Raw genomic sequence first — 12,810 nt, forward strand, 5'->3', positions numbered from 1 at the left:
GAAAGTTATCTTACATTTCAAGTATATACCTTCCTTCCCTAATGTTAAAGTTAAGTGCATAAATTTTAAGCATGTCTTCTACTCTCACTAACCTGCCAAGGATCCATCTCCTGTTAACGTTTTCCTTGGAATAGCCTACGTAATTATCACATGTTCTGTGGTAATGATGTGCTCACTGACAATTGTTGTTTTGGTTTCCTTCCTCTTCTGTTTGCCCAACCCCTCACTTTACTACCACAAATTTTTAACTCACTTTTCCAATGCCCACTCCTTTGAACCTGCCTACTACCATTCCATGTGTTAATGCTGCCTGGAACACCACTCATGCACTACACTCCTTTGCCATTATACTCTTATAATATAAATATTTCCTGAAGCCCCTGTGACATGTGGTGGTAGAAACATGGTTGGTTGGTTGGTTAATCAGTTGGGGTAGGTGTGTGTACCCGCCTAGTTGTACTCAACTAGTTATACTTGAGGGGGTTGAGTTTGGCTCTTTGGTCCCGCCTCTCAACCATCAATCTACTGGTGTACAGATTCCTGAGCTTCTTGAGCTCTATTGTATCTACATTTGAAACTGTGTATGGAGTCGGCCTCCACAACATCACTTCCTAGTGCATTCCATTTACTAACTACTTTGACACTGAAAAAGTTCTTTCGTATGTCTCTGTGGCTCATTTGGGTACTCGGCTTCCACCTATGTCACCTTGTGTGTGTACCACCCGTGTTAAATAATCCTTCCTTGTCTACCCTCTAATTTTGATTGGTTGGCTCTAAAAATTGGCTAGCGCCTGACAGCCGAGTGGACAGCGCTATGGATTCGTAGTTCTGAGGTTTCGGGTTCGATCCCAGGTAGAGGCGGAGACAAATGGGCAAAATGTTCCTTTCACCCTGATGCCCCTGTTACCTAGCAGTAAATAGGTACCTGGTAGTTAGACAGCCGCTACAGGCTGCTTAGTGGGGGTGTGAAACAAAAAGGAGGCCCGGTTGAGGACCGGGTTACAGGGACGCTAAGCCCCTCTCAAGATAACCACGGGGACGCTCATCTCAAGATAACCCTGTTAATTCCCCTGAGAATTTTGTATGTGGCGATCATGTGATCATGTCTTCCCGAGCTCTTGTGTCTTCCGGGGACGTGAGGTGCAGTTCACTCAGCATTTCCTCATAACTCATGCTTCTTCATTCCTGAACAAGCCTAGTGGCATACCTCTGAACTTTTTCCAACTTCGTCTTGTGCTTGACAAGGTATGGGCTCCATGCTGGGGCCGTATACTCCAGGATTGGCCTTCCATATGTGGTATCCAAGGTTCGGAAGGATTCCTTACACAGGTTTCTGAAGGCAGTTCTGATGTTAGCCAGCCTCACATACACTGCAGATGTTATTCTTTTGATGTGGGCTTCAGCAGACAGGTTTGGCTTGATATCAAGTCCTAGATCTTTCTCTCAGTCTGTTTCGTGAAGGACTTCATCTCCCATTCGGTATCCAGTGTCTGACCACCTATTTCCTCCGCCTAGTTGCGTCTGCAGACACACGAGTCGAGAAGCAAAAAAAATGCTAAACTGCATCCCACAGGAGCGGCGTGAACAGCCTCAACAATGCAGACGACGCACGCACAGCAGATGGCAGTACACCAGATCCAGAGGCGGCCCCAAGCACCTCCACATCCAGCCCAAGCCAATCCGAGAACAGCTTGAGGAGGGAAAAGAAACGCAGGGTCGAAGCCAGCAGGCCACGTGTATGCAAATCCTCCGCGACCAAAGCAGCCGAAATGGAAGGAGCCTGCACATGAAGCTGCATCACACCAACATCCCGCGGAAGGGCAAGGGCGAAGAAACAAGCATTGAGATGCTCGAAGTTGCCCCCCTAGGAAAACCTGCAAAGCAGTATGAGCCTCCCTCCACTCAAGCACGCGGGATCGACAGAACGTGTGCTAAGCCTCCAAAGAGAAGAACGGGCAGTCTGTCAACCAGGGGCCAGATTCATGAAGCAGGTATGCAAGCACTTACAAAGCTGTACATCTTTTCTCAATCTTTGGTGACCTTGTTTACAATTATTAAACAGTTAATGAGCTCCGAAGCACCAGGAGGCTGTTTATAACAATAACAACAGTTGGGAAGTTTTCATGCTTGTAAATTGTTTTGAGCAGCATCTTCAATAAATGTAAATGTAATAATTTATAATAAATGTAACAAAGCCATCAAAGATTGAAGAAAGATGTACACATTCGTAAGAGCTTGTGTAACTGCTTCGTGAATCTGGCCCCAGGACAACTCCAGAACTTCATAACGAGCCCAGTATGGACACAAAGACCCGTACACGAAGGAACGCGGATCCATCACGAAAGCATAATCCGGGTCGCGCTGGTGGTAAGCAGCAAAGGCTTCCTGCACCACTTGTGATGGGACTCGGGAAGCCGAAAACCTCTAGAAGGACGGGACTGAAGAACCCAAGGGATCACAGAACCGAACCTGAGGAGGGGTAGACACCAAGTCCAACTCGTACGAGGAGGGAGCGAAAGAGAACCCCTCTCCTTGTAACACCAAGCCCTGCTTCAAGGGTAGAAAACCCCAGACAGGGTCGAATGGGGTCCAAGGCTCCCCAGTCAACCCCTTCCCCACCCCGGGAACCTCATTCTAAGGACCCGGGGCCTAGCCGGCCACCCCCCCCCCACCTCTGGGAGCCGCCAAAAAAGTAGGAACGAAGGGGGCCTACTATTCAGACCCAGAAGCTCCGGCTGGAGGACTAGGCTTGAATGCCTCCACCGCAACCCCAGAAGGAGACTCCCCAGAGACCGCCTGAGTCTTAGCACCAACTAGACCCTGCCCCGACTCCGACACCCTCAGACGCTTCGGGGGCGGAAGCAAGAAGAGAGGAACTGGATGCACAACAGAAGGGAAAGGACTAGGAGGGATGGACAGAACCAAAGCTGAAGTGACTCCCTCCCCAAAATCCGGGTTCCTAAAACCAAAACGGGGCAGTCTCGGGGCATCTGGGGCCTGCAACCAACCTAAATCTAGCATGCAATGCAGCAGCTGCCTGCACCCTCATATTATGTTCAATAGCTTGGGTGAACTGGAACACGTACAGACAACAAACGTCACACGACTCCAGGCCAAAAACAATAACCGACCCAACAGGCAGCATAGCAGAGGCAAAACCGGTGAGTGTCGCCCTGAGACAAGGGGACAGAGCAACCTTCAATCTCGCAAGAAGCGAGAGGGGACTCAAGGATCACATCCATCAAATCACGGAGCCCCCGTGGGGTTTTCCAGGGCTCTTAGCCTTCTTAACACGATAAGGGTAGCCCAGGTAGGGTACTGCGAACTGGCGCTCAAGTCTACCAAACAAACTTTCAAAAGCTGAACCCCTGGGATGTGTCCACTCACTGGGGCCTAGTTGGGAACACCACCAACACACACCCCAACAACAGAGGAGTGGCAAGGCTTCCCCACTAGGCAGGAACAAACAAAAACAAAAGAAAAACTCCACATGAGGACAACGTACCCAGGCGGAACAGAACCTGCCTCTATAATAAGTGATAACTAGCTGTGCAGTATCCCGCGCCCCTACCAGTGACGAAAACTACCTCCTACCCAGAGACAAACAAGGACAATAAAACCCCCAGCTGACCCCAAGGGCGGCCAAGTACTGAGCAGTAAAAGACACAGCGGAGGAAGATCCCAAGGTGACTTGTGGAAGGATACCCCAAGCCCCAAGGGCAGTACTTACTGGGCACCTAAGGAAGGGAACCCTAGGCGCATGCAGCCCGAGTACCGTGGAATATTTCTCCTGACTCACACACCACCTGTAGAGGCACACAACTTCTCCAGAATCGCATCAGCCAAGAACTGCCGGTTGGATCGTAGGCACGCACGGGGAAGGGGGGGGGGGGGCTGTTGTGCAGACGGCGACATGACGACATCATGCTAGTTTGCTAATTTTCGTTTGGGGAGTTGTCCACTTGTTCGGCTTTCAGTAGCAATAGTTTCCCCAGTAATAGGGGTTTGTTTTGGAACGCCAACCTTGGTTGTCAGACCCGGTCGATGGCAGACATAGAATGCTCCCAACTACATGGGGTTTCTATAGGACATTGCTCCTCGCGCCTCTCTGAGGAAGCCAGGTTCTTGCTCAAGGTCCCCGGTAGCCCGCTAGGCAGAACTCCACGCACATTGACTGATGCCAGAAAGCCAGAAAGTTCTGCATATCCATTCAGGCTGTATAGCTCCGGGGAGCCGATGTGGCATCACCATCTTTGAAAAAAATCATGGGAAACATTCCCGGGTGTGAGAGCCTAAATACTAAGTGAGCAACCAAGGCTGGCACACACACAGCATGAGCCAACAGCACTGCTGTTTAGTTTGTGAACACAGCATCTCCTAAAAATCTCAAAATATATATGTACCTGCTATTATTTAGTGATGATAGTATTACAGAAGACCCCTGACTGATAATAATGACCAGAATTCTGATAATAGCAGGAGTGTGGTGATAATTAGCACTGTGCATAGTATGGTGGAAGGAGTAATCTTGGTGAGGAAGGTAGTGTCATCTGCTAACTCTGTGCGGCCACGTTTTATTGTCTGAACTCACCATACCAGCTTAATGGTTTGCTATGAATACAAATGTAGATACATATATATAGTGTGTATTAGTGTAATAATATAAGGAGTATGTTGGGAGGAGCCATTCTGGTGAGGGAGGTGGTGTCATCTGCATGATTTAGTTATGCTGTGTTGGATGACCATATGCTCTTTGGGAACCATTCCAGCCTAGTTTTTCTGTCATATCTTCAAGCTGAGTAGCCCCTTGGGAATACGTCCTCATTTAAAATATGATCGTCAAGTTTCGTCTCTGTTAATGTGATAATATCTGGGACCTTAAGCTGAATTACATCTTTCAGCTCCAATATTTTTTTTATCTCACCCCATTTATGTTGGTATATATTTTCAGGAACATGTTCCCCTTACCGTTGTTCTTTACTCCCCCATCCTCTAATGATTTTGTTGCTTTGGTTTTATGTACCATTTCACTAGCTTTCCGGTCCCTAACACTTTGTAGAAAAAAAAAAATTTCTTCATTTCTATCCCCCCATTTAGACGTTTTGCTTCAATGAGGTTTATTTTCACCTTTTCTCTGTCTTCCTTTGAGAGGTCTTTTCTTATTGACCAAAGTTTGCCATCCTCATCAAACTGCAATTTCCTGGCATTTCTAAGCACTACCGTCATATGTTTCAATCCATTAACGTCACCCTTAAGGGGCGGTTCTTGTCTCATTTTCCTATCCTCCAAAAATCGCTGACACTTTCCTTTGAATTTAGGCCTTCTCCTAACCTTACTATTTTCTCTATGATTCTCATCTCTTCTGCTGCTCTGTCCACCCTAGATGAAATTTGCTTCTCTTAAACACCCAAAAATTATTATGGGCTTACTTCTATCTGCAGTGTTTTGTAAGGTGGAGGTTTCTAGTTTGACTTCCAAACACACTTCCTTGATTGTCTCTTTCATTCTTAACAACTTGCTCATACGTCTCTCTTATTTCTTCTTTATACTTTTCTAGTTCTTTATTAACCTCCTCTATATGAGTTGTCAAAGGTAAGGTAAGGTAATTATCAAAAGAAGGCACCAAACCGGGAAGGCTATGTAGCACCATCAAAGTGCGAAATAATCAGAGGGCGCTAAATATCACCAAGAATGCCGAGTTGTCAAAGAAGTTTCTCCTTCCATATCCTTGCCCAACTCTCTATTGGTCTTTAGGGTGCCTTGGAGTTGTTCACCATATGAGTATTTTCTTGTTAATTAATTTCTTCAAATTCACCTCTCTTCACTTTCCATGCCTCATTATCTTTCATTAGTTCCTTGATGTATGCCTCCTGCATCCTTACCTTATCAGTCAAGCAGGTAATTTCCTTACCTTGCTGGAAAATACTTCCCTTTAAATTACAAAACTCAATCTTGAGACATTCATTTACTTGTTCTAATTTAATTACCTTTTCTTCATAATTCTTTAGCATGTCCTCAATAATCACTAACATGACGACAAAAAAAAAAAAAAAAAAAAAAAAACTTTCATTAGATCCTGTGCTGAGAATCCTTCAAAACATTCCTTTGTTAGTGTACTGTCCTCCTCTGTGGTGACTGTCATCTTTGTTGTTGACATTCTGCTGTATTGTAAGATCAACTCTTCTAGCCCAGATTTATCACTCACTCACACTTATTTCTTGTTTCTTAGATTATTTTCAAATTCCCTACAAATTAATTAATTGAGTGAGTGAGTGAGTGAGTGAGTGAGTGAGTGAGTGAGTGAGTGAGTGAGTGAGTGAGTGTGAGAGAGTGAGTGAGTAATTACTTAAGTGTAGTTACAGGAAGAGAGCTACGCTCGTGGTGTCCCGTCTTCCCAGCACTCTGTCATATAACGCTTTGAAACTACTGACGGTCTTGGCCTCCACCACCTTCTCACCTAAATTGCTCCAACTGCATGTGTGTGTTGTGTGTTTGTTAGGAAGGAGTGATTATACATGAAAATAGAAAAATGGAGTTGATGAAAAGATAACCACAGAGGAAAAATTAAATAGGAGTCACTAAGAGATTTCATGTGTACTGTACTTAACTACAAACCCTCAAAAGATATGTTGTTAAACAAATTAATTTACAGACAGACACCCAAAGATTAAGTTAGGAAGCTTCATAACATGTGCAATAATGATTATCACTTCCAATGAAAGGTTTTTAAAATACGGCTTAAACCTCTCAAAATATAAAATAAATTCAGTAAATCCAAATCGATCCCAAAACTTGATTATCGTCCAGGATTAGCTGTTGGAACTCAGAATATTGTGTATCTTTTCATTAACCTCCACCTTTGAACTATAGAGGCACAAATTTAATAGGACCACTTTGCATTTTCATATAAATACAAAATAAGTAATACAAGAATAACATTCAAGATGGTGGTATTACTAATGTACCCGTAAGCAAAATAAAGTTTCTCTTATGCATGAAAATATCGATAAAAGAGAGCTCCTCCTCCCAAACCAAGTACAACAAAGGCAACACACAGGGAAACTGGTCGCATTATTAACCTCTTTCTCTCTTGCCAAAACTCATTGACTCGTTGTTTTTCTACCATGGCCTTGACTTTAGCTGCAGTTGCTGCTGTTCGTTCCCGTTGTTTTCGTCGTCGAACATCATTTTCCTTGGACCTAAAAAACAAAAACCACAAGCTTTATTAGTTTCATAAAGAAATGCAACTTTATTATAGAATGATAGTACAAGTAAAATTAATTATTGTGGTATTGATTCCACAACTGGTTTCTTTTAGAATGAAAATTAATAAAAGGTGTATGCATAAAGAGTCACGCTGTAAGCCACTACTGTTTCAGGACTTTTAAGAAACTGATTATGTTGACTGCAGAAATCAATTTGGATAAATTTTTGATCCACCATGTGAAGAGAATGCAATTGAAGATTATTATGAAGCATATCAAGACTGTTGAAAGGCAATGCAAATGAAGTCGAAGTATTCCAAATATGGAATAACTGGGAATGAAAGAATAATTCAACAATAACTTTTTTTTTTTAAATAGCATACTATATTTGCAAACAGCAGGGATTAGAGATAATTATGAAATTCTGTATGTAATAACTTTAGGGGCACACTTGCCTCCTTTATCCACCGTCAACACTTTTGGCCGTCGGTGACGGATATTGCGTCCATAAATAACTCTACGGATGTCCAGCGAAGACGCATTTTGCGTCCAAAATTTAAATATTTGTTAAAATTACATTTTGTTTCCGATCATTATGGGACATGTTTTAAAATGTGCGCCAATGTCTTCCCATTTTCTGTGATGGCCCATGTGGCATCACAGCACCGCCTGCCACGTGGTAGGTAGGTTGAGCCAGACAGGGACCAAAGCAACCCTCCCACCTCCAATCGATTCAACAAACCTCGATGTAACAGTCTGAATGGAACTGAGCAACAGAGCCATAGAAATCTGTATCTATCACAGGATATGCCACACGGCCATAAATGCTTGCACAGGAATATGCGCACCCGACAAAAGAGGGGAGAACAAAAACCCCAAACCACAGCGACAATCACTGGTGACCCAACCTCGCCAAAAGCAAGGAAGACTGGAAAGACGTCGAGCACAAGCAGCGAAAGTGCCAGGGGATCAAATCCTAAAAGCTCAAAGAGGAAGCAGGAGACTCAGAAACCAATAAAGGGCCAATGGAGTCCACATCCAGTGGTCACAGCAGCGGGAAAAAAGGGGGGCCCTGAAGGAAGCAGCCCAACCCCTGAAACCAAATGGTGCCCAGGGAACAACAAGTAGGGCAAGATGAGGCTCCCGCAAAGCCGCCAAGAATCCTGAGGCCAACTCAACACCAACAACCAGCAGTGCTGCAGCCGGGACAGAGCCGTCGGAGGCAGGAACAGCAACACCAACTGAGAGACTAGTTGAGGATCAACCAAGTCCAAACCTGGCCCCGAGTCAACTGGGACTTCCACCAAAATACCAGGAACATGAACCTGGTGATCAGGGAAAGAACCAGACTCCTGGCTAGCAGACACGAGGACTGACTGGGACACCAAACCATCCAGTCGTCGAGGCAGGCCAAAAAACCCAAGAGACAAAGACGGGTCATCACGGCCCGAGCCAAGTGCGAGAAAATGCACGGAGTCAGAAGAAAGCTAATGGAGAATATGGAAGCAGGAATCCCGAGGCCCCACCACAAACCGGAACTAATCCCTGAACCAAGGATGGAAGGGAAGCACCAAGAAGCATCCAGGAGGTCCACGGACCCAGGCACTTGGTCCATGAGCGAGGTAGACTTGGGACAAAATGGTCTACGGAAAGAAGACAAGGAAGAAAATGGTTCAACCGCGAAGGGCTGAGAAGAACCAGAATGAATCGATGGCGGCATGGAGGAGAGGCTAGTTCACAGACCAGAACCCCTGAAGAGAGAGAGACTGACCATCCCTACCAAAGGCTGACAGGATGATGCTGATGCAGAATACCAGCTTAGTTATTCGTTATGGTGAACAAAACATGCAAATACTTATATATAATTTATGTATATAGTGTAATACAGTAACAGCAAAAATATTTTTTATGGTTTTACGCACATAATAATTGAATCACTAATATGCACACCATACTTTTGAGAATAGCTATGGTTACCTTGAGGTTACCTTGAGGTGCTTCCGGGGCTTAGTGTCCCCGCGGCCCGGTCGTCGACCAGGCCTCCTGGTTGCTGGATCATGGTTCACACATTTATTATACAGTATAAATATATCACACTACACACTATTGAATAATATAACAAAAAAAAAAATCAATCCGAGATATTGAGTAAGTAATATCATCTTTGTGGCAAATTCTGCCTGACAGCCCAGGTGGATGAGACCAGCCCGGATACCTACTCTGTCACCGCCTGAATCTTGCCCGACTTCTAACCCTATTGCAGTCAAAATATGTCACCGACGATTTTTTATTATTTTTCCCGAGATCAAGGAACACATTTTAACCCTTAAACCGCTCAAAATATACATATATTATTTGACATAACTCAAGTTTTTAAAACTTGCACAAACACTTTCCAACTTTGTGCATAATCAACTAGGCAAATGCTCCAACGTTTTCTAAATGATCACAACTTAACTTGAAAAATAAGAGAATCAAAAATCATTTATAAATTGAATACTGAAAACTTCAAATTTTCAAATCAGAATAAAAAATATAAACTATCACCAATTGTTCATTTGGTGTTACAGTATTATTCTCTCAAAATAGCATGTGATCTTCATTTTCATCAAATTAGTAGGCATCCTTCAGTCTCAGGAGATTATGGAGTTGCGCTCTGGTTGTCAATCCTAGTGCAGCGTCTGGTGTAACTTATGAGGTCGATCCGAGAATATCAGTCCATCCCACACAAACGAAGTCCGATTCTGGTTTGTCTTCCTGGCTACCGACTATCCTTCTCTGTCTCTTTGCCTCTGATTTCTTGGCAAGTGACTCCTCGAACTTGGGGAGACCTCTTTGAACAGAATGCCCCCAGGCTGGGGGCAGTCTGTTCATCAAATTAGAATATAGGTTTTCAGTATAGTTTACTGTAAAAAAAATCATCAATATGGCATTTGAAATATGCTGCAAATTTAGACCAAAAAAATTACAACTCCAAATGAATAGGGTTTATGAAAAATACATTCTGAAGGGATTGTAGAACAGACAGCCAAGCACACAACATGTCAAAATGGTGAGAATCGGTCAAAAACTGGAATTTTAGAAGCCACTCAAAGTTGAAACTCTAGTTTCAGAGATAATTGAAGTTGAAGTTATCGACAATGAATAAAGGTAGCTCTTATTCGTTAATTTAATTGTATGTTTTAATAAACATTGTTTGGCATTTGTACTCGAATATGTGAAAGTTGTAGGCCAATATGTGTTGAAATGAAGTCAAGAAAAATAACCCCTCCCAAAATAAACAAAATATAGGGATAATTATAATGATTTAGAGGATATATTTAGGGTATACTTTATATAAGTGAAAAAGCCCTAATCTGGTCCCTAATCATCAAAACAACCAGTCGAAGAAAATAGAGTTTGAAATCTGGGAAAAAATTGGCCAAAAAATAAAAAAATCAAAGTACCAAGTTCTGCGAGTTGAGACCGATTTATATGTTGACCAATTTCATTCTATCTTCACATAGTTAGGGAAGGGTATGAACTCTCCAGGATGTAAAGGTTACAACAAAATCAGATAATAAAGGAGAAAAAACTAAAATCTTAAAAAAAAAAAAAAAAAAATATATATATCTTTGGGACATTGATGAAAGTAACATATATTAACATTGGACCATGTATTTATATGATATATAACAAAATAGAGCATAAGAACATTGTTACTCATTATTATTTCTGGTATTATGTATTACTCAGCAATGCCATAAGGCACCAGCTGCATATCCACTTTGTGGACGCTCCTTAGTACTATTTTTCTTTGTGCGTCGGACAGGTGCTTGCATCTCTATTACTGCATTATCCCTCAGTTCCAGTTAATAGGAGCTGTTCTCCTTATCAACAAAACATTCTTATTTTTTAAAAATTTGTCTAAAATCAATTTCTGAAAATATTTTTATGAATGTTTCACGATGCTGAAGCCAATAAGTTGGAGATTTGTTTAACATTAAGTTATTTTTACATAATTCAAATATTTTTTGCTTCCAGGCCCCCAATATGCATGCGGTTTAAGGGTTAACAATCTTAGAATGAAAAACTAATTTTTTTACCTTTTCTTTCTTGCAGAAAGTGGGTGCTGTCGGCTATTAATAGCTGCGCTGCCCGGGATTAAAGAAACTTGGAAAACGCACAACAGAGCCCAAGTGAAGAAGAGCATGGAGGCCAACCGCTGCAACTGAAGTCAATAGCAAAGAAAATGCACAAAGCAGAAGCACTCCAACAGACAGAAAAGAACAGAGTAAACAGGCAGCATGAAGGGGTCCAAAAGACAGGCCTCCAAAACCCTCGAAAAACATGCTCAACCTTGTACAACTCAAGCGAGCAGGGCCAGCTAACATACCAGGGTCCGAGAGAACTGAATATTGTCTGTTAGTCAGGAAGACTCTGGAACCTCACAACGCACCCAAGAAGGGAAGGGGCGACCTGAACTGAGAAAAAGCAGAGACCATTGACAAGGTAACTGGGTCACACTGGAAGGATGGAAAAATGCGAAGAGCCTCCCGAAGGTGAACCCGTGAGGAAGGAAACCTCAGGAAGAACACCCCTGGCATAGTCACAGGCAAACCTAGGGAAAAAGGAGCTGCACACAAACCAACACACACAGGAATGAAGGTGTAAGAAAACCCCACCACCTGGAACCAAAGATCCTACACAGAAATGCTAGAAATGATGAAAGATCAAAGGGGACCTCGGCCCCAACACCAACTCCCCCAACTGCCTGAAATTGCAATGCAGAGCCCAGGAGCAGAGCCATCGTCCTTCCCCACCACCCAGGAAAGACCGGCTGAGTCCAGGGAAAAGGCCTTGAAGGAAGGGGCCAGTTGGGAAGAAGGCCCAGAAGCTTTGGTAGGACTGAAAGGCTCAACTGCCTCTGCGCTTGAATCAGAAGGCGCAACCCTCAAAGCCACCAAAGCCTCAACCAAAGCTAAGCCCCACCCAGACATCTTAGGGCCATAAGCAGGGATGAGGAGAAATGGCCCAGAAGGAGAAAGAATCACGCCACATGGGAAGGGAAGAGGAGGCATGACCAGGGCCAAGAGCAAGGAGACAGACCCCCTTCCCTCCCCCTAAGCTAAATACCCAAAAAACAAATGGGAAATGGGCACACAACTGACCACTGACAGAACACGAAGAGCGGACGCAGCCTGAAAAGCCGAACCACCAACAAGAGGGCTAAGGAGGAGAGTAACATGGCGGGAATGTACTCGACTTGACTCGGAGTAGAAGGTGTTCCGACTCAACAGGCAGCACAGCAGAGGCAAATGAATGTCGCTCTGTGGCATAGGCGATGAACAACCCTTATCTCACAAGAAGCAAGGACAGGGTCGGGGGCAAGCAGACAAGCACCTCCTGGATGCAATCCAAGCAGGACATCCATGCACTGGGACACAACACCGGTACTCTTACAAGTTTTAGGTAAATTAACCAAGCCTGGCTGAGAAAGCTGGGAAAACCTACCTCGGCGGGCTAAAGTGCAGCATGCGTGTAACCAGTGCACTCCTCCAGCCAAGGCACTGCAACTGAGAAAAAGACGGAAGAGAAAATCCCCAGACTCGCCTATCTTGTTTAT

At 43.9% G+C, this 12,810-nt stretch overlaps 1 protein-coding gene across 5 annotated transcripts in view; it reads right to left on the reverse strand.

Annotated features, from left to right (window-relative positions):
- Ptp61F (Protein tyrosine phosphatase 61F) overlaps positions 1 to 12,810 on the reverse strand; it is a 132,428-nt gene that overhangs the window by 45,723 nt on the left and 73,895 nt on the right. For 3 of the 5 annotated variants that reach the window (XM_045753953.2, XM_045753950.2, XM_045753954.2), the window contains one exon: positions 5,550 to 7,199. Coding sequence is in view for 4 of the 5 variants with exons in the window: in XM_045753950.2 (XP_045609906.1) it covers positions 6,989 to 7,199 (211 nt within the window). In the remaining variant the exon portion in view is untranslated. Of the gene's footprint in view, positions 1 to 5,549; positions 7,200 to 12,810 lie in introns of those variants that run through there. The other 2 variants (XM_045753952.2, XM_045753951.2) reach the window with 2 other exon arrangements.

This window comes from Procambarus clarkii, chromosome 30 (assembly GCF_040958095.1).
Source record: "Procambarus clarkii isolate CNS0578487 chromosome 30, FALCON_Pclarkii_2.0, whole genome shotgun sequence".
Lineage (NCBI taxonomy): Eukaryota > Metazoa > Arthropoda > Malacostraca > Decapoda > Cambaridae > Procambarus > Procambarus clarkii.